Source organism: Scleropages formosus, chromosome 3 (genome assembly GCF_900964775.1).
Source record: "Scleropages formosus chromosome 3, fSclFor1.1, whole genome shotgun sequence".
NCBI lineage: Eukaryota > Metazoa > Chordata > Actinopteri > Osteoglossiformes > Osteoglossidae > Scleropages > Scleropages formosus.
The window spans coordinates 36,181,968-36,204,937 of record NC_041808.1 but is presented as its reverse complement, the minus strand read 5'-3'; the positions used below and the strand labels follow the sequence as shown (position 1 = coordinate 36,204,937).

The window sequence follows — 22,970 nt, the reverse complement described above, 5'->3', positions numbered from 1 at the left end:
CTTGCACAAGGGTACTACAACCTACTACAACCAGAGGTAGGGATCAAACCAGCAACCCTTAGAGCCAAAGGTAGCAGTTCTAACCACTATGATACCTGCTGTCCCAAAAAAGCCTATAATGTTAAGCTGCTTACAATTATTAACCCATTAACATAGCTGGACAATTTCAGGTAAGTACCTTGCTTGAAAGTACTACAGCAGGAGGAGAGACTTGAACCTGAAACCTTTCGGTACTTTATAGCAAGGTAGTGATGTCAGTCAAATTTGCCATTTCTTCACTCTGTTCTCTATTTCATCAATGTAAAATGACAAACCATGAAATATGCCACTAAAAGGAATTACATGTTAATTATGTAACTTTTCCATACGGGGTCTCCTACCAAAACACTTCTCCAGCTGAACTCAGCTCGGTTGCTTACATGAATAATAATCCCCGTTCAAAAAGCTAGTGCAGTTCACACACTTACCCCAAACAGGGTTGTGGCAAACCAGAGCCTAACCCGGCAACACAGGGTGCGAGGCTGGAGAGGGAGAGGACACACCCAGAACGGGATGCTAGTCTGTCACAAGGCACCCCAAGCAGAAATTGAACCCCAGACCTGCCAGGGAGGAGGACCTAGCCAAGCCTGCTGCACTACTTGACCCCCTGAATTTTGGAGACAAATGAAACTCAACCGTTGCTCAAAGTGACAATGCTAACTGAGCAATATTGTGGTGGCACATTATAACATGTACGAAAACATTTTCAATAACTCCGCATATCCTCACAGCTTGTATTGAATAAGTGGGCTGTTACAAACATCTCCTATGGTAATAGTTTACCAGTTAACTGAAAAGCACAGGCAGCTGATAGTGTGGTGGTTGGATCTGCTGCTTTCATAGCTGAAAGTCACTGGTTTAAATTCCATGTACTGTTGAACAATCTACCATAATTTTTTCCTAGAAAATTACCCTGATGTATAAATGGGCAAGTACTTGTAGGTGGCTTAACATTGTAAATTGCATTGGAGAAAAGCATCAGCTCAGTGAGTACAGGCAGTCCCCAGGTTATGAACGAGTTCTGTTCCTAAGTCTGTTTTTAAGTCGAATTTAATTCAGAACAGTTAGATACGGTTCGTACCTAACATCAGTTAGTGAAGTGTTTCTCTTAGTATATAGTATATCATGTACCTTTCTATGCATAAACACATTAAAGAAAAATTTCCAGATACATTAAAACATCTTTAACAGAACAAAGTCTTTTCCTACCTCAGGCTCATGCGCCCACGAGCCGACAAACCACTGTAGATGCACAATGTTGTGATGAGTGTCGCAAAGTAGCACCCGTTTGTTAAGAACATTGTATGTAACTCAAATTTTTAATATAATAGGCTTTACTGGGGTTGGGTCGTAACTGCGGGTTGTACGTAAGTCGGATGTTTGTAACCTGGGGACTGCCTGTTAATGTAATATAGTAGCAAGTATGTAAAACATATTAGAAGACCATAGATATGATTGTACCACCACCAAAGATGTAAGATCATCCAGAGTTATTGAAATAAAGCTAAGCATGCAATGTGCTGATTACCTTTCAGTGATGAGCAGAACTCTTCACAGCTCAGTAAGAGGCAGCCGAGGCCAAGGAGGCTGAAGGAGTTGGAGCCCCTGTGCAGGAACCCACCTGTTTGAAGTGTAAGTAGATCTGACTCAGAAAGCATCATAGGAGAACGAAAGCACTGGAAACTGCCAGCAGCTTCTGTGCCAGAAGGTAACTTGACAGATTTTGTCAACTTAGATTTTTGTAACTTGACAGATTTTATCAACTTTAACTGTTCTTCAGAAAAAATAATTTTGAATAATGTATATAAAGGGTGTTCATATCCATCAGTGCATATGAGTAAGTTGACACATTTTGTCTTTCAGCTCTAACAAATTTTTACAATGATGGAAGGGGGAATGGAAAGTTATTTACTTATTGGGAAAGTCCTAGAGGATGAAAAGAGGTCAGATAAGGTCATCCTTCAGCTTCGTTGTCAATGTCATTCAGCAAGAAAAGAGGGAGCACCGAAAAGCAGAAAGTGCTCACACCACTGTTTATTTCATGAACATGCAGCCAGGAAAACTAATTTTAAGTGTCTAGACTCAGATGAACATTTATAAATAAGGAAAGCAGGGTGTGCTTCAGACGTTACATGAAATTCTCAAAAATACATGGACAAATCAAAAAATTTCTGCAATATATTTTTAATTAAGTCAAAACATTATTACAGATACTGACTTATCTTCGTACATTCATCCACAAATCTTGAGGAAAGCCCTGAGATATTGCTTAGTTCTTTCCTTTTTAATCTTTGATGCAGTCCAAGCTCAAACAATAAATTATGACCTGAAGCACAGTGGCTTGCAAAAGAATTCAGACGCTTAACAAAATCACACACTTCACTGGATAGAAAAAATATACTTTAATGTTTCTGTCCATGTGATATTTTAATTCAAAATAAAACTACTGGAAATTAATTATTTCAAGTGAACATGAGTTTTGCATCACTGAATGAAATAAATAAATAAATAAATAAATAAATAAATAAATAAATAAATGTACTGTTTGCATAAGATTTCAAACCCTTGATCGCAATACTTTCTTACTGTTCAGAGACATTAAATGCTGCAGCGGAAAACTTGAAATCCCCAGAAGGGATTAGTGTGATTTACCTCAAAAATAATTTGGTGTAATAATCTAACTGAAACCTGTTCATAAAGAAAATATTCTAATATGAATTACTTGACTCCTATGAAACCAGTGCAACAATATTTTTATTTTGCAATCAGGCGGTGGCTGCGATGTTGCACGTATCCCACATCCAATGTGACCTCGTCTCTAGGCAGCCTTAGGTTGACCATTGACCATGAAGTGACTTTATGAGTACGTCTTCCTTTGGCCACTTGACAGTGACAGTTTTTCTGAGCACCGCTGTGGGTCTGTACCTCTCTACGGCGGTACTGTGCAGTGTGCAGAATGTTAGAGGGAGATTGGAAGAGAGAGCTCCGTACCTTGGAGACAACCGGAATGCATGGGAGGGACATGTTGCAGATATTGTGCTCTGATGTTGAATAGAAACGACCAAATTAGGGTAAAATGCAGGAAAAATCACATGGCATAATGTATACGCGCAATCGTGCATTCCGTTTCTTCCTGAATTTCAATTTACAGACTCTGATTTGTGATATATAAATTATCCTGAAAAACGAATACACTTAGTTTTTTGGGTATATTCTCTCCCTTCTGCTATGCAATTCTTGGATCGGAACAGACGATGCCACTAACATTTTCCTCTCTGCTCTATTGTCCATCCTTGATTCTCTCTGTGCAATGTCTTCCAGATCAGCACACCCCAATGCCACCCCATGGCTGACTGATACGTTACGTGCTAACAAGACCAAACTCTGGGCTGCAGAGGAAAGACGGCGAAAATCCAAAACTCGCTCGGACCTGGATGCCTACCAATTACTCTTAGCTACTTTTCACTCTGTTGTCTCTTAAGCTAAAACCTCCTTCTACCACAACAAAATACAGTCTGCATCTAAAAAAACCACACAGACTCTTTGCCACCTTCTCATCCCTTCTGTGTCCTCCACCACCTCCTCTTTGTTCTCTTATTGCTGATGACTTTGCTTTGATTTTCATAGACAAAGTCAAAGCAATCACTGACAAGTTCTCAGCATCACCCTGTCTGGTTTGCTCTGGACCTCCCTGCGAAGCTATGGTCTCCAAATTCAAGCCTCTCTCCAAATCTGAAATTTCCGACCTCCTGATATCGCACAGAGCCACCACCTGTTCACTTGAGCCGATCCCATCGTCACTCCTACAGAACATTTCCCCGCAACTCTCCACCTTCATCTCTAAGATCATCAACTCCTCGCTCTCCTTTGGCTGTTTCCCAGCTGCCTTCAAAACTGCTCTCATTTCATCTCTGTTAAGGAAACTCTCCCTGGATCCCAATTCGGTCCAAAACTACAGACTACAGACTCCCTCCTCTCCTTCCTGTCTAAAACTCTAGAGTGGGTGGCCATCATCAACCACTGGATTCTGCACTCCTCTCTTAGTCAGCTTGGGATCAAAGGAGCAGCACTAAGATGGTTTAAGGCCTACCTATCTGACAGATCCTATCAGGTGGTCTGGCGGAGCTCTCATTCTTCTCCTGTGCCTCTCTCAACCGGTGTCCAGCAGGGCTTGGTAGTGAGTCCTCTTCTCGATCGACACCTCGTTCCTCAGCCGGTCATAGCCTCCCATGTATTGAAATACCACTGCTATGCTGATGTGTCAGACATTTCCGCACGCGTTGCTGCCTGCCTGTCGGACGTCTCTGCATGAATATCTGATCACCACCTCCAGCTCAACCTCTCCAAAACAGAAATTCTTCACCTCACAGCTGGCCTGTCTTCCTGTCACAATCCATCGATCAAACTGGACAACTCACTCATTTTGCCTACCTCCTCGGCTAAGAGTCTGAGAGTGATAATTGACTCAAGTCTGTCCTTCTCTGAGCACATCAAAGCCACAACCTGGTCGTTTAGATGCATCCTGCATAGTATTTGTTGAATCCGTCCCTACCTCGCAACTGAACTACTTGTCCAGGCCATGGTGACATCCTGTCTGGACTACTGCAACTCTCTCCTGTGTGGCCTTCCCACTACTGCCATCAAACCTCTGCAGCTGATTCAGAATGCTGCTGCACAAGTTGTGCTTGATTTGCCAAAGCATTTCCATGTATCTCTTTACTCATTTCTCTGCACTGGCTTCCTATAGCTGCCTGGATCAAATTCAAGACCCTGGTTATTGTCTACAAATGCATCCATAGAACTGCTCCCAACTATTTACAAGACTTGATCAACCAACACACTCCAGCCAGACTCCTTTGCTCATCTACTTCTGCTCGCTTGGTGGTCCCGCACGTGAAAAGTAAAGCGCAGCGGTTCTCGGTTCTTGCTTTGTTCTAGTAGAATGACCTCCCCTTCTCAGTCAGAACTACAGAAACTCTGCCTAGATTCAAGAAGGGTCTGAAAACTCACCTTTTCTGGACCCCTGTTGCCCAAGATCTCGCCAGCTCATGTATGGTGTAAATGTTCATGCACCGCCACTTCATGATAATCCCTAGATAAGCCTTTACACAGCCGCTACTCCGGCATTGTATGTGAATGTTTGTTCACCTTATTAAAAAAAATATTGTAGGAAAGTTATCAGGATTCATCTATCCTGCGTTTTATGCACCTACTCGAGCGATGAACATCGGTGCATCAAGTGGAAAGTAACAAACTACGTTTATTTAAGAATCTTATGTCTGCAGCTATGTCTGTCATCCAGGGCCGAGAGACCCAGGACGGCAGGACCCAAGTGCGGAGTCATTCGTTTGGATTCAGGGGATAAGGCAAGTTCTCGGAGTCAAGGACAGACAAATGGTGGGTCGGTCGGTCTGCTGGAAGGCGACAATGGAGAACAAGTGCTGAGTGTGCACTGGACGTCACAAAGGAGGTTGGGTGTATTTGAGGTATGGGAGCTGAGGAGGGTTAGTTGAGGAGGCAGGTTAGTCAGGTGCTGGACCAGAGTCAGGTGCTGTCAGTTGAGTTGTGGGCGTGGACATGACAATATCTCTTTCTCTTAATGTAATGCACAAATTGTATTTTTGCTGAGATATACATCACTTTGGAGAAAAGCATCTGCTAAATAAATAAATGTAAATGTAAATATGCTTGTTGTCTACAAAATACCCAGGCGAGGTTTCTGCACTCAGTATTTATTCTTTGAAAGTCTTCATCTTCATCATATCCTAGAGGGAGGTTTATCAGCAGTTCTGGTCAGACATAAATCACACCTTGCATCCATCATCTACTTTGCATTTCTTTTAATAAGCCTCTCTATTGAGCACTCTGTTTAACTGGTGGTACTCCAGTGAAATGCTCTATGGTCCAGTCTACAAGCCCTGCAGGGCACACCGCTTGCTCTAAGGGTCTGGCCATGGCTACCTTGGGCACTTGCACTGAGTTAGTGTATTCAGTCCAGCACAAAGAACGGACTGACTGACAGGGACACTGCTGATACTCCGCCCCTTTACTCTTAGATTGGAGTGGAACAGTACAGGGCAGCAGCAGGAGATATGCTGCCTTTGCCCAAACAAAATGAACTCTATGAAACCTCAATGAAGTGCATTATGTTTGCGTAAAAGTATGAGATGGCCTTGTTTGATAAGTCCTAATACTAGATTGAAAAATCAACTTCGTTTCACGCAGATTTTATCTGAAGCAAAACAAAAACACAAATCAGTCTTTGGCTCTCTCACCTACACAGACGATTTAGTTATTTAAGGACTGTGTACAAAGCTGAAAACGAAAGCAAGCACAAGGTGATACCAGCGCTGTGAACCACTGGCAAGCAGTGATAACTGAGACATCTTGCATTGAGGATAACAAACATGTGGGAGGCAATGTTCCTTTCCTTCGCTTAGGTTGATGCTGTTTCACCAGGTTTTTAATAGGCATGTAAAAGGTCAAAGATCACGTAAGTGGCAGGTATCTCCTCAACTCCTCAAGACCTGATCACTGGCTGCATCCCAATCAGACTGCTGGCTGTTTTAAAAACAGACAATACTGGTAAACCTTTATACCTCTCATGATACATGGTTTGACTTTGATTGTCAATTGCTGCACTGCTACCCTCCTCCACCTCTGCCTGCTTGGTGGTCCCATGCACAAGAGGTCCAAAATTGAAAGCACAAAGGTTCTTGGTTCTGGCTCCGATGTGGTAGAATGACCTCCCCCACTCACTCAGAACTGTTGAATCTCTCTGCATTTAAGGGTGTTATCTGTATAATATTATCATATTATATGTTCAGTAATTAAAAAAAATCTCTATATGCCCTACTCGTGTAATATATACTGCTTTATACTGTGGCATGTGACAAATGGACTTTCCTCAAGAATTACATGTCTCCATCCAGAGCCCTCCTTCTGTTGGTGTAATACACTGTGGTATTGTTCTTGGAGACATACATTGCTTTGGAGAAATGTGTCTGGTAAATGAATAAATGTAATAAATATAGATGCAAACCCTTTCTTCCCCTCCAGTAGATTGATGCTGCTCTCAGTCTCTTGGGAGAACCACTGTTTCTCTGAGCTGCCTGCCCATTGTTCTTTCTATAAATATGCTTGGCTCATGCAAACAGGCACCTGTTCAGCTGTGCGGTCTCCACCTGCTGCGTTGGAACTCAAGGCCACATACTTGTCATACTCACGCAACCAGCGTTTGGAGGGGTTTCTCCTTCATGCCTGGGCGCAGTTCCTGCTGTGTGCCACAGAGGGCAGTGTAGCCCTCTACTTTCCACGTTCTTTCGCTGCTCCTCTGCTGGGGGAGATGGGGCCAGTTAGAGGTGTGTGTGCTCCTTCATGAGCGGGTTACACACGTGTGTTTAATGGCCAAACAAGCAGCACTGACACCAGTCATCAAGGTCACAGTACAGGTGACACTAAACTATCGCTCATGCACATTTTTCTCTGCAGAAAGCTATTTAAATTCATTGAAAGAGTTCATTATTTCAACATGTTTGTGTACATAAGCCTCAAAATCTTTTCCACAGAGGTATCACTTAGTCCAGTGACATGTCAATACATTTTTTCTTTTGCCAGTTTTATTCTTCTGTCTCCGTACGTATGGACAGCCACACAGACAGGACATGGATCCATCAGTGGACATCAACACCTGAATAAAACATAATATTCAATTAAATTCAAAATTTAAAAGAAGTCAAGCATCTGTCATTTGCCCATATGCTTTTGTCTTTGTTGTCTGCCTGCTTTATTGTCAGAAGGTTTCTGTATCAACAAACAAAATTCCTGCTGAAACGGCAGTTCACGTTCATGCGCGCATGTGTCCATCTGCTTTGTCTGATGTCCTCTTTGTCCATCCAGAATGCAGCAGATCGATGATCGGACACAATGCACCGTTTAGTTACCCAGCGGCCAGTACTTTGTGGAAATTTCCACAAGAACATGGGACAGGTTTGTCCTCGTGAACCTGACAGCTCCTCAAGTATTTGCCACATTTAGTTGTTTAATTAGTGAATTATTTCAAACTTAATTTGCCTGAGCAATCCCAGCAACCAGTTCCAAACTCCACGCTTTCCACTCACATAACGTCTATCAGTCACACCTACCTGGAAAAAAACAGATTTTTCTTGACAATGCATTTTGTGGACATCTGTGATGAATGCAAAGTCACAGGAGTCAGGAAACACAGCATCACTTACCCAAGAACTTCTCTTCCCACGTAGAGAATGGGTTAGATGAGGCTATCTGGAGGCTGGTCAATTCATGTGGGGAAGGGGGGGTCTCAGAATCACCCTGGGGCACTGCGAGACAACAGCGCCCGCCTCGAGGGTCCCAAACATCCTATCATCTCACTGTGCTCCTGCAGACTCCCAGTGCCAATCCCTCAGACCACAGGGAAACAGTCATCCCCCGCAGTCTTCAAAGACGTCCCATCTCATTTGCAGGAAAAGAGGTCTGCTTGCTGTGGGCCCTAGACATGGTCACCAGGGACGGACAGTAAGAAGCCCATGGCTGCGAGCCGAAAACGTGGCTTTGACATCGCATAATCAGACAATATAATCAGCCTTTTATTCCACCTGGGGCTGTACAAGCAAATTAATTAAAAGAATATCATTACAGATAGAATGGATATTATTTAAAGAGATGTCCCCGCCCTCTCAGTTTATATCACATTGCAAAAGTTACATTTCTGTCACGCAGAAATGTATAGAATTAATGGGGTAAAATGAAGTTCTTGACCACTGACATTTAACTGGTAAGGATAATTTTTCTCTCATATTTCTGCTTAGCAGCCCTGTAATCAAAGGTGATTTATACACCATACATATTTTCTGTATTGAACATAATTGTATTAAGGGTTTCCTGTAAATAGTTTTGTATTTTCCTAGATGGATCCCATGGACATTTTTTCTTGAGCAACAAAGTTATTGCTCCTCCTGGGTCTATATACACAAACTGGAGGTTGTGAGACCATTTTCTTAACCTCAGTTTCATCTGACCACTAATGAGGCTTAACATGAATATTTACCGTATTATATATTGTCTGTAAATGTGCAACTTTGAACTAAGAACCTGATTTGTGCCTGTTATCACTTTCCCTCCTGTTGCTCTTGGTAGAAATCAGTGAAGTAAAACAAAAAAAATGTCTAACATCTTGGGCAGGTTATCTAATGCTGAGCTCATGTCTGAGATTTTGTGCAGAGAGGCTGCATACTGGAGTCAGGTATGATTATCCAGCCACCCTGACAACGAATGCCACTCGTGATTCATCAGTCTTTATTTTGCCCACAGTTTGCAAACAGGACGCTAGTCGCACTACCTGCAGCATCTTAAATAAGACTGCAGTACATTTCTAGAGAAAAGGATCAGTGAAAACTCAGAACCCACAGAAGGTAACCAATCCATGCAACTGAATTTACAGTTTGCTCCACCAGTTAATACAGCAGGCTCTGGTGCTAATCCCTGCATATCAAAGCCATTGAGAAATACTGATGTCTTACAAATACATCTTGGAGATTCTCCACATGCACCTCAAAAAAGCTTGTAGATTGCACATAGAAATTAAAGGCACTGATGGTTTCCACTACATGTGAAAATATCCTAATTGTACCATGGCCCTTAAGCAAAAGACAGATATACAGATGCTCCTCTACTTTTGATTTTTCAAAGTTACGAAAGCAATACGCGTTCGGTAGAATCTGTACTTCAGATTTTGAATTTCAATCTGTTCCCACGCTTGCAATATGCAGTATGATACTCTTTCCTAATCGTGGGCGATGGCGGCGAACCACAGTATCCACTCAACCATGCTTGCAGTCTCTGTAGAGATCACGCGAACAAGTGTAAACAACCGCAAGTGTAAACAACTAATTGTCATGCGGAACAGAGGACATAGGGATGGCTGGAACCAAATGCAGGATCGTTTATCAGGAACTGAGGGATCAAGCGATTTCTTATTGTTGGGGACGGGCGAAGAGTCGGTTGATCAGCAGTCTGAGTGTGAGTGAGGATCCATGGATGAAGTCAGAAGACAAGGTGAATGGTCAGAAGCTGGGGAATGAAGAACAGGAACTAGGAACGAAGGAGAATGGGACATAGGCACAAAGTGGGATGGTGCCTCAGTGAGATTCCACGAGTGCAAAGGGGCTGAGGAGGGTCTTTTAAAGGTGAATGCTCTGATTGTTGTCAGGTGCTTGATCGGCACCAGGTGCTATTGATTGGGGTGCGGACGTGGACGTGACAGTACCCCCCGCTTCCCGGGCGGCTCCAGTCTCCCTACGATGCCTGGAAGGGGGTTGGCCTCTGGGACGAGGTGCTGGCTGATCTAGATGATCCTAAAGGAACTCGGCATCGAGAAATAGATCAAGTGTATCATGTACCGGCACCCAGCTGCGTTCTTCTGGGATATACCCTTTCCAGTCTACAAGGTAGTATAGTTTGTAGTATACCTTATTGTATACCTTGTAGTATAGGTCCCATGCCAGCACTTGGAGTCCAGGAGAGCGCGGACAGCGTAGGCTGGTGTCCCATCCACCTCAATCAGAGGGAGCGTCGGGTCTCCTCGGGTGGCTTGGAGCAGGGAGGTACTGTAGGGCTTAAGTAGGGAGACATGAAATGTGGGGCAGATGTGTAGGTGAGGAGGCAACTGTAACAAGTAAGTGACTGGGGGGATACGTCGGAGGATCTTGTAGGGTTTAATGAACCGGGGGCTAAGTTTTTTTGAGGGCAGCTTGAGGCGGACGTCTCTGGTGCACAGCCACACCCATTGCCCAGGTTGGAAGAGCAGGGTGTGATGGTGTTGGTTGTCCTGATCTTTACATTGGCGGATGCTCTGACGTTGAAGTTCCCGGACCGCCTGCCATGCTGCCTCACTGTTCCGGAACCAGGATTCCACAGTGGTGACATCAGAGGAACCAGGTTGCCAAAGGAACCGCGGAGGCTGGTACCCAAGGACACACTGAAAAAGGGAGAGGCCTGTGGAGGAATGTGACAGTGAGTTATGGAGGTATTCGGCAGGAAACATGCCCACTGCTCCTGGTCCTGTGAGACCATGGCTACCACTTCTGAAGCAGGGAGAGAGTCCATTGACATCCTGGGTGGCCAGCAGCTAGGGCATTATGTATCCAGTGGAGCAACTGGGGGCACATCCTGGCAAGGGCATACTCTTTGCCCTTGGGGCTGTCGGCTGGACCAGGTTCCTCTGTTTGGGCCCTCTGGAGGTCCTGCATGAACTGTCAATGCACGGGAGCCACGAAGCAGGTATTTAGGAGTGGGTATTTGGAGGGATGGCTGGTAGTGTAGTGGTTAGAGCAACTGCCTTTAGACCCAGAGGTTTGAGCCTTACCTCCAGTTGTAGTACCCTTGAGCAAAGTACTTATCCTGAATTGCACCAGTAAAATTACCCTGCTGTATAAATGGGTAAATAATTCTAACCTTAACATTGTAAGTTGCTTTGGAGAAAAGTGTCAGCTAAATGAATAAATATAAATGTAGCAGGATGGTCTCTGATGAGTCTGGGGTTGGGTCCTTGTTGTATAGCTGGAACAGAGCATCAGCCTTGGTGTCCTTGGAGCCAGGATGATATGAGATGGTGACCTGAAACCTCATAAAGAAATGGACCTCAGAGGGTTGAAATGAGAGGCTGTTCTCAGGTACTTCAAGTTCTGGTGGTCTGTAAGGACCAAGAACAGGTCAGTGGCTCCCTCCAGCCAGTGCATCCACTCCTCTAATGTTAACCTGATGGCAAACAGCTCCCTGTTTCCTGGGAAAAGTATGCACATGAGTGGAGTTTAGATGGAGTCCCTTGTCTCTAGGACAAAACTGCCCCTAGCCCCACAGCTGAGACATCTACCTCAACCACAAAAGGAAGCAACGGATTGGGGTGCCAAAGGACCAGAGCAGTTGTGAAATGCTGTTTGAGTTCCTAGAAAGCCTCAAGGGTGCCTGGTTGTCAGGTGAGCCAGGGCCCCTTTACTCTGAGGAGCGAAGTGAGTGGATTGTGGTGTGGGTGTTGACATGACACTGATACTGTGTTGAAAGCATATTTTTATTTTGTGTGTTTGCATCCCATCATCTCTACTAAACATCCATGTGTGTCTCCTGCTTAAATTTACCCAGCTGTAGGCTACGGTAAGTGTTCTGAGCACGTTTAAGGTAGGCTAGGCTAGTCTATGATATTCGGTAGGTGCGGTACTCTATTCTTTTTCCACTTACAATTTTTCCACTTATGATGAGTTTATCGGAATGTAACCCCATCGTTAGTTGAGGAGTATCTGTCCTGAAATATATTTGTTATTACTCCTACATTTATTCTTGTATTGGACATAAAAAAGAACAAAGGCACCCAGTGTATGACTTCCTAGTTTGTCACCAGACTCTCTCTGTATCTTGGAGTCCGTTTTGGTCTCATTAGTCCTATTAGCGTTACGTCTGAGTGACGCTCAGTTTGGCCGGCCTTCTCTTCAGAGGAGGCTTGACAATTCAGGACAGGAAATGAGGGCCGTGCTGCTTATCATAGTTAGAGAAACTCTGCCTCTTGAGAGAGGCTCTTTCACTCAACTTGAACACAACACACACACTTTTTGAACTGCTTGTCCCATTCGGGGTCACAGGGAGCCAGAGCCTAACCTGGCAACACAGGGCATAAGGCTGGAGAGGGGGAGGGGACACACCCAGGACAGGACACCAGTCTGTCACAAGGCACCCCCAGCAGGACTCAAACCCCAGACCCACCAGAGAGCAGGACGCAGGCTAACCCACTGCGCCACTCCGCCACTCCACCACTGAGCCCCCGTGCCCCCTTCCACTTGAACACAAGTCGAGAGAATAATCAAACAAGCCCCGATAATCACCAAATGCCAGGAAAAGACCAATTATGAGCCATTTTTCTGTTTGCCTGACAATCAATCACTCTTTCAACATATTAAAAACAAGATCCATAATTCATTTAAATGGATTCAACGTGATTGCAGCTTAAATTCAGTTTGAAATGGGAAAGAGATGTGTCAACAGGTTTTGACTTCCTTAATATGTACAACATGGGTCAATCAAAGTGTCACAATATGTAATTAAAGGAATCAGCCAAGTTTAATTGATGGGTTTCGGCTGTCACGTCACCTCAAGTCCCCTTTGCTACCCCATGCGCTCAGCACAAAAATGAGCCTTGCTTAGCATGGGACACTTGCCCTACAGGTGCATGGATCCAGAATCACGGGCACAGTCGTTTGGTCATGACAAGAGAACTCATCAGCGATTAGTTCATTTGTCACACAAAATTGTGCTGGCCTCTGCCAGTTGAGGCACATTCCAGCAGAACAAAACAACATCTGTGGGAAGAACAAAAAAGGCTTGATTGGCGGGTCTTTTTTTCATGAGATCAGAGAGAAGATCGGACTGCTTGGTCCCCTTGATAAACACTGCACTGGTTCACATTTTGGATTGTTTCAATGGTGAAGGCTGTACCCGAGTTAGTACCCAACTCTCTGCAGATTTCTACAGGCCAAATAATGCTCATGCTCTCTCCTCCTCCATGCATCACGGAGGTAGGGGAAACAAATGCCAGCAGGCTTATTATTGTACTCATGAAACTGATTTTTGGGAATACGGGCAAGAAATGTGCTGTTTCACATTTAAAAAAAAAAAAAAGAACTGTTAGCTTTGACATAATTAAAAGTAGCTTGGTGGAAAGGGAGCATTGCAGGGCTTCAACAACACAATTTACTGTCTTCAATGCACTGCGCTCAGCAGTAAATCAGTTGCTGGTCCTGGTCAAAATTGAAAACCAAATTGGTTTTGGAATTTAGTCATTTCGATTATGCATGCAGTGAATCCACAATGAATAATCAGGATGGATCTGACTGAAAAATTAGGATTTTAATAGCAATGGAGCAAAACAAAGGTGTGAAAAGTGAAAACACAAGTTCTTATTCACCCGTTGTACGTTAACAACTTAAACACTCTTTGGCACACACAACCATGTGACCCCAAACAGAACAGAGGATAAAGAGTAGAGCACTCTTAGAAAAGATTAAAAAATGTTACAGATCAATCCCAGTCAATGCCAAGGGCCCAGTAAAATATCATGATATTAACCGGTCAAAAAGCACTCAACTTAAGCTTTATAACCAAGAGAACATCGCTGGACTGTTCGAAGACAAACAAAGTGCATGAAACATTCAAAATTTGTCTCCAGAAAAAATGATCCTTTAGGCGTATTAACATATTTCTTACATATAGCAACAATTTGTCTGATACATAATGTTATGACTGGTGGCCACTGGCCTTCAGCACCTTTTAATTATAATGTTAAACCTACAAGGGGAACAAGACAGAAGAATGGAGCAAAGAATCCATAGCCTATTGCGCAGTCCCCCCTATGAAAGGCCACTTCCCCAAGCTGTGATACTTGCCTGTGTCATATTAAGGAAATTAACTGTCACTGTGATAACCAAGGTCACCCCTTTCTAGTATTTAATCTTAGAATGGCATTTAATGATGGACACCATATAAACATTCTTTTCTACAGCTTTCCATAGCACTATAATGGGAAGCTGTAAAAGATATTTCATGACCCCAGCATCCATTTAAAGCACAATTTACAACACATATAATTTCACTACAGAGTGTAGAACAGTTTGGCTGTGCAGTTTGGAACAGATCGGCCATCTGTGCCAATGATATATAGGTGTTCATCGCTTACATGTTGGAAACTTTCAGGCCAGTATTATAACTAGCATATGGTTTAGTGAAGTTCAAAAGCTTTAAAACCCCTGGTAAGTCAATGCGTTATTTTGTCAGGTAATTTAAACGAAAGCAACGTCCGGCATGGTGTTTAGGGCTGTCGCCTTGCAATCGGATGGTTTCCAGTTGAAACCCCATTCTTGCTGCAGCATACTCGAGTCAGGTGTGATTATCCAGTCACCGTGGCAACAAATCCCACCAATGCCACAAGCAACAAAGAAGCAGAAAGAAGGAAACATTACATGTTGCACACAAACAAAGCAGACTTTCCTTCACACTGGAGCAGTTCTAACCTGGGTGTTTGGTCACTGAAGAACCGAAAGGAACTTTAAAATACCTGTACGGTACCCGCTGTAAACACTGTCACGGGGGCGTGTCTCCTTAATGCAGCTCTAATTCACCAACCCACCGCCTAAGATTTGCGAATGAGTCCACTGTATGCTACCAATATTTTCCAAATCCCAAAGTAGTTGCTCCCATTCGTTAATATAAAAAAGCAGAAACGTCTGTGTGCAACACGTTCATAAATAAATTACGATATATAAAACATGTGTTTAGAGCTCCGCGTCTGAAACCCAAAGTCGTTGAGCCGTTTTTTTATTACACGGATTAATTTCACTGTACGAGACCCCCCCCCCCCCCTTTCGCTGCCTGGCACGTTTCCGTCACAACGGACAGGTTATTCAGTCCCTCCGCGCACGCGAGACGTAGACGCGCCAACCGCAACTTCGTCCGGTACTTGGGCTGTCGGCGCGAGGGTAAGGTGGAGGCGCGCGCCAGTGGGCAGATGTGTGCCGACGGCTGGCGGTAGAAGCCGAAGCAGACCGCTCTGCGCGCATGAAGCTGCGGAGCTCCGGAAAAGGAGCGCGTCGCACCAGCCGCTGCTCGGAACTTGCGCTCGGTGACTGTGTGGATCGGTGCGGTGAGCCTAGTGTTCGAGCACAGTAAAGCCAAGTGGAAAGTAGGAGGGACGCTCAGGTGACATTCGACAGTTCGTCTCGTGCGTGGAAAGTGGATCGTTTCGGTCGCTGGCCGCCGCTTTCAGTGGAGCAGTCAGTGTCCCGACAGAGCTGATGGATCCTCCTCCTCAAGGATTCGATGGGTTCAAGAGTAACTTTCGCGGTCTCCCTTCCTCTAGGTGGACAAAGCGGGGACAAAAGTGCGTCGTTACAGCGAACAAATAAAGTTGCCGGAACGAGTGAGCGAGCATTTCAGGCTGCGGAGAAAAGAAAGGACGGAACGAACCTGCCTTTACTGCTGGGTGCAGTTTGAACGAACTCGGAAATTCCTCGTCGTGCGGACAGCGTAGATAGACATGGCGCTCCATGTAGTGGCTCTTAGCGCAGTAAGTCCGAAGTGAACAACTTTAAAGCTCCCCTTCACGGACCAGTTAGCGCATTTTGGGCCGGGAGGAGTAGCGAGTGGAAAGGCAGGGCATTTGTGGGGACCTAGCAGCAGCACGTGTGCAGCTGAAAAACACCAACTTGTTACTGCAAAAGTGGGAGCTTCGCCTACTTTCCGCTCGATGTCGCCGAAGCGCCGGTTCGAGGGGCGGGAGCTCCGGAACCTGAGCGCAACGCTCAGCGCTGCAGCCGACGCAGGGGCGCGCGCAGAACGCGAACGCGCACACGGACACCGATGCCGGGGGGCATCTGCTTGCCTCTCAGATGAAGACATTTGTACCGGTCTATCGGGAGGTGCGCGCGAGGCGAGCGGATGCTTTAACACAGATGAAAGCGGGAACCGTTGCGGCACGCGCAGCCTTCAGCCCGGCGCGAGTCCCGAAGCGACAAGTCACTGCCCACCAAAAATGAATGGCAAAGGTGAAGGAATTAGCGAGCACAGCCGTGCGGTTCCAAAGGCGCTTCGCTGGACCCCCAGCAGCGGCTCCCCGTGCTGTGACGGACGGAACGGAGGCAGAAAGTTGCGCGTGAGCGCGTGGAGTTGGTGGGCACTTGTCCTCCTCGGTAGCCACGTGCTGGGATGCGTGGCCGAAGGTAAGAGCGCGTGTTCCGCACGAGTCGCGTGAATCGCTCGCGGGCCGCACGAATCCCCTGCGCATTCCCATACCGCATGTGGCGGAGGTGACAGAGCGGGACACCATGATGTGACAGACAGGGACCCGGTGTCTCATACCTGTGTTGATGTTTTAACCCACCGAGTCCTTTATTTCTCGCGTTGCAGTTGTGTACAGTGTTGTCTTCCGCCCGGTGTACCGTGCCGCGTGCGGGAAGCACGCTGTGCTGAGGAGTGTGTGTGTGTGTGTGTGTCTATGTGTGTGTGTTTGTGTGTGTGTGTGTGTGAGGAAGTGGCCCTTGGCAACTTGGCCCATGCGGGTTTTATTTTCTCTCATTTTCATCATCGTGTAAAAAAAGAGTGGGACTAATCTAATGGCAGTTATTCCTAGAAGTCCCAAGCCCTGCTGCTTCCCACACACCATAGCAGCTCCGTGGTGCCAGGACCTCGCGCACTTTCTCCTGTACTGCACTCTCTCGAGCCCATTCTGTCCCTACGGAGCCCAGAGCGCTCGTAGTGCTGCGAACTCCCCAGGTGTGCCGTGTTAGGACAGTCGCTGGTGTGACGGAAGGCTCAAGCGCCGTGTGCGTGCGGTCACACTCGAGCTGTCGGGCTCCACCTGTTAGAGCGAACACAGACTGCGAATGGAGAAGCCGAAGAAGTGCCGAGCTGTTTGTTGTAGGATAGGACAGGAGAAGACGACGCGATCCCACGCGTGTGCCCGTTCCGTTGCTGAGATCGTCTCCCCGCTGCAGCTGTGATCGCGCTTCCTGCTTTGATTCTGAACACCCACCACACATGTATTTTTGTCACTCGTGTTCTTCACAGGATCTCCGTGAAATTGTCCCTTGTAGGAAACCTGTGCCTCTTTCCTAGTGAACGCGGATGTCCCTTCTACAGAAAAAAGACAGCATTCTAAACTGAAGTACTTAACAGTTTAAAATAAAAAAAAAATTATGGAACATGTTTATTTTTTACTCTCCTTTTTTTTTGAACGCCAGTTGGCTTTGCCGTGTGTGTAAACAGTAAACGCCACGTGAATTGCAGAGTGATTTGCTAGGTTGTAATCGATCTTTCTGTGAAAGGAATAATTAACTAGTGTCAAAACAGTCCTTATGGCAGACCGATTGGCATTGCTTTTTGAATGTGCCTTATAGCCATACAAACTTGGAATCTACATTTTGTGGGGTTATTTTTATGGAGGAGCATCAGGACATTGTCCATTTGAGAGCCCTGTACCAAGATTTACAAAGGGAACCTGGCTACTGTGTGTATTCAGGGTTGGGGGTGGGGACTGAACGCTTATGTAAGAGTAACCGCCTATATTTGTGTGTTTATTGTGTTCAGCTGTCCAAAGTCTATGCCGATCATAAAGAGGAGTATACATTAACCAAGGACATTAGTGTAATTGTTACCAAGGAAATCCATGCCCTATTTTGGTCTGTGCAGATTGCGAAAACTGCCCTGTGGCCAACTGGAATAGAGACATAAGTTGGGCACCAGCACAGGCAAGAGGTTGCCTTCTACTTCGGCCAAGCTGTCAGGTTTGGTTGAGTGTGCCGAAGCACATTCACTGAAATCCTCTTACGAAGTTAAGTTTATTCAGACGTGGTGTCAGTTATGTCCAACGTTAAAGGTCGAAGTATTCTGAAATTGGAGTTTCTTCGACTATCAAAGACGTGTGGGGGAATCAAATCAGGTTAAATGAACAGAATTTTACTGATGTTTATAATCTGGACCGGTTTAGATTTTAAAGCCATCCAGGGATAATTAATAGTAGTTGTCAGTAGTAATTTCAAATGAAATGCTTTTGAACGCTACATGTGCGGTGTAATTCATTTGATTTGACCACATTAGTGCAATACCAGGATTAAATGGACATAGCACACTTTAAATAAGAACGAAACATGGGTTAAAATAGCAGCTCTGTTTATGTCAGTTGCAGCTGTGACATTTACGTTGATGCATTTGACAAACACTTTTCGCTGAAGCAATGTACAACTGTGTTTTCAAAAGTATTCACAACAAGTGCTGTGGAGTCGGAGTCAGAAGAAATTATTGGGTTACTGAAGTCGAAGTTGGTAAAAATGTACCGACTCCGACTAAATGTACCGTATATGCTGACGTATAAGTCGACCCCCAAAAATTAGATGTGTAATAAAAGTTTAGGCCTATATTCGCCAGATAAGTCAACCTCTAAAATAATGTGCTACTATTGTGCGGTGTTGTGGAGTCGGATGAGAGTTGTGGAGTTGGAGTCGGAGTCAGAAGCGATTATTGGGTTACCGGAGTCGGTAAAAATGTATTGACTCCGACTAAATGTACCATATATGCAGTCATGTAACTCAATACGGCGTATAAATTGATCCTCAGAAATCAGAGGTGTAATATAGGTTTAAGCCTATATTTGCTGGATAAGTCAAGCCCCAAAATAATTTGCAGTTTTTGGGCAGTGCTGTGGAGTCAGAGTCGGAAGCAATTATTGGATTACTGGAGTCGGAGTCCAAGGTTTTGTGTTTGCATTTACACTATCGCTCAAAGGACATGATTCAGCTTATTTTCCCCCTGGTATGTGAAAAGGATTGTTTTTAGATTTAATGTAGTATGTTGTATTCCAAACTGGTTCAGTTTGCAATGCAGGATCCTGATGTAACACTCAGAACTGCCCCCCCCCCTCAGTGTAAACAATCACAAAATATTTGTTTTCCTTTCAATTTTGAAGTAATTCAACCACGGATGTCATCGTAGCTGTACATTAACCTGGTCCCACATATCAATGTTTTGCATCACAAGATTTTCTTTATAAGGCATTAGCAGAGATTGATGTGGCATAATGTGCTGCCTTCTGATGTTTCCAATTTGTCACCATAAGAAATCTGCACATTTTTGCAAGGTAAAAGCAATGAAACAATGCCTAAATTAACGTTTGATTCACATGCTTATGTTGGGACGTCTGGAATATGCTTGACTATGGGTGTTAATTTTCACTAGTCACTTAAGTGTCAAGACCATGTAGACCTGCTGGCCTACAGGTCGTGTAAAGATACACAGAAAATTATATTTGGTGGAATTAGGCCTGTGTTGAAAAGCTAAGCCTTTGGAAATGTATGCCTCTGCTGCTTGGCTGAACTCTGATTTCCAGTTTGCATATCTCACAGAAATATTTTAAGAATGCATGTTAGCCAATGGGGAAAAATAATCATGAACTGAAAATTCTTTACATAAATATTTATAAAGTATTTGCCCTACATAATCAATCATGTAAAGCAATAAAAAAATGTCCACTTGCAATTAGGGTACAATTTAGGTCAAAAAGCTAGTTGTCGTCAAATGTTTGTAATTACAGGTGGTCTCCGATTTACATTGGTTTGACGTATGATTTTTTTCTACTTGTTTGATGCTGAGCTGGTGATAGACATTCAGTAGAAACCGTACTTTGAGTTTTGAATTTAGATTTTTTCCAGGCAAGCGGTTTGTGGAACAATACTCTCTTGCGATGCTGGGCAGCGGCAGAGATCCACATCTCCCAGTCTGTGATGCATAGGTTTGTATTAGGTGTATTAAATGCATTTTTGACGTACGATATTTTCAATTTATGATGGATTGCGGAATGTAATCCCATAGTAAATCGGTGACCATCTGTAGATGGGGAGAAAAAAAAAAAACAAGCGGGCAGGAAAATGAATGAATGAATGAATGAACCCCCGGTGTGTATTCACATTGTCAGAGACTCTCAAATATGCATTTCCTACTACATCATAGCTGATTTCTGTATTTTTGTCAGATCATTGGGAGCTGACTTGATTTTAATTTGAGGTGGCTTAGTGTGTTAAAGACATGTTTGTGACCATACTTTTGTGCAACATTAAAGGGCTAAAAAATGTTTGGAAACTGCTTTCATCACCGTTAAGCACTTTGGAGTTCTACCTTTTTCCCACCTTGCAGAGGACCCCAGGAAAGACTTAAGAAATCGAAATTCTGGTTTTGGAACAAAGTCTTTCAAGGCATATTTAAATACGTATTTGTATGTGCTTGTGCTCTGCGGAGAATAGATGACATACTGCTGGTCTTATTAAGCTGGTTTTCAGATGGGAGAAAAGCTAAGCTTCAAACCACAGTGAGTAATAATAAGGCTATTCTTTTTATTCTTTAAAGATAAGGGCACTTCCTTTCAAACCAGTAACACAGAATCCCAGCTTCAAAGGTGATATGGAATATTAAAACATGCATCCCTGCAAGCCATTGACTATACTTTGTGCTTCCTTTTTCACACTGCATATTCCTTAATAAAGGTTATGAATGCAAGCTCATGCTCTGCAGAGCGTCAACCGAGTCTCAGGGCAGAGGCACAGACATCGCTGTTTTCTGAACTGATCACTTGTTTTTATGAAAGAGAGATTATTATTATTATTATTATTATTATTATTATTATTATTAGCCATCTCTCTTCCCTCCATGCCATTCAGATTGAGGTGCTGGTGCTGATCATTAAGAAGGATTGCCTTTGTGAAGCCTTGGCAGAAATATGTTTTTGTCAGAATGGGTTTTGATCGTACTCACGATATTTGGCTTTGTACTGTAAACGCTCCCACAACAATGGTAGAATGTCGGTGACATCAGATGCCCCTGGACATACTGTGTACTAGCCTCTGTGGAATAAAGTGCGTTTTCTGGTATTGTGGACGATAACCTTGTGTTTCGTATGCATGTGTGATCCCCGCTATACTTTAAAACTTGGCTTTGAAGGCCCTGCACTATTGATTCAGGTGGAGGTTTACAAGTGGGAAATCAGCGTGGCAAATGTGTGTCATTCCGTTTTCTGAGCTCTTTTCCAGATGCCACACTTCCTCCCAGGCTTTGAGCCCGTGACCATAAAGGAAAATGTGATAATGATGCTGTCAGATTTAAGGCCATTCAGTGAGACCAGGGCAGGAGCCCTGGGTGGATTTCTGCTTCTCTTAACCACATTAAGATGAAAAAAGAAAACGTGGAAGTTTGCAGCTATTCTGGTTGAGACATGTCTTGGGGCTTACTTTACCAACGTAGTGTTCATTTGGAAAAATGGTCAGCTGAGCCCAGTCTGTGGATTGAAGGTGTGTAAGGCAGTCCGTTATATCTATGCTCGCTGTTTGTCATGTGCAGCCAAATCAATGTGACTGTCAACTGAAGATGCTGACCTGCCCCCCACACACAGAGGAAAATTGTTTTCCACTGTGCAGCAGAAATGAAGGCTATGGTGGGAATTAAAACGTATTGAGTTGCACATCACTTTAGCAGTAAACTGTGAGGTATCAGGTGTTACTGGCAGCTGAATGGGATTCAAAGCTACTTTGAACATCCAGAACATATTGACTAAATTGCAGCTTTGTATTACATTGCACTTTTTCACAAATGTGGTCAATGTTGCCTAATCACATGTAATATTAGTGTTTTGATCCAATACTGAGGCTTAAGCCTTTGCAGGGCTCTAAGCAGCAGGCCCACAGTGACAGCAGGTTAGTGAAGCCACCCAGTCTGACATCAATGAGAGAAACATGTATAGGTGACATGTTGACCATTGGTGTCTTGGTTTTGCTGCCTGGAACTCATAAATGCTATATGTGGTGATAAACCCAGCAAAGCTCCTTTAAATGCTCAGATGACCTAAACTAAACAGAGCTTGCCAAAGCTGCTTTGGTGCATGCCTCCACGAACTGCACACCTTGAATTATTTACTGACTAAATATTTACATCGTCAGAAACATTTGAACGTGGTCATCAGACCATTGCTCTTATTCAAACTGACTCTTTATGCACTAAAAACCCTGAGAATACCGAATTTCATTTAGAATATTTCGGAACATTCTACAGCGCTTTGTGTAGTCAAGCCAATAAAAAAAGAATTTGTAATATAATTTAAATAGGTTGGAATGCGCTTTCATTCATTTGTTGTATATAAATGATTAACATTTTAAAAGGAGTCTAGATGGAAAAAGTGGGTGAACAGTTAGGTTTATAATAACACTGTGCTTAGCAGTATTGCACTGCTGTATATTGCCTGTGTGTATATTCTATATTGTGTATATTGTCGCCAGACGATATACACAATATGCAATATACACACACAATATACATACATTGTTTGTAACACACTGCAC

At 44.1% G+C, this 22,970-nt stretch overlaps 1 protein-coding gene across 2 annotated transcripts in view; it reads left to right on the top strand.

The window, feature by feature from the left end:
* Positions 1–16,326: 16,326 nt before the first annotated feature.
* The window catches only part of LOC108922541 (protein sidekick-1-like), a 376,626-nt gene continuing 369,982 nt past the window's right edge, over positions 16,327–22,970 (top strand). For both annotated transcript variants that reach the window (XM_018732731.2, XM_029250679.1), the window contains exon 1: positions 16,327–16,814. In XM_018732731.2, the coding sequence (XP_018588247.2) occupies positions 16,343–16,814 (472 nt within the window). In that variant the 5' untranslated portion in view covers positions 16,327–16,342. The remainder of the gene's footprint in view (positions 16,815–22,970) is intronic.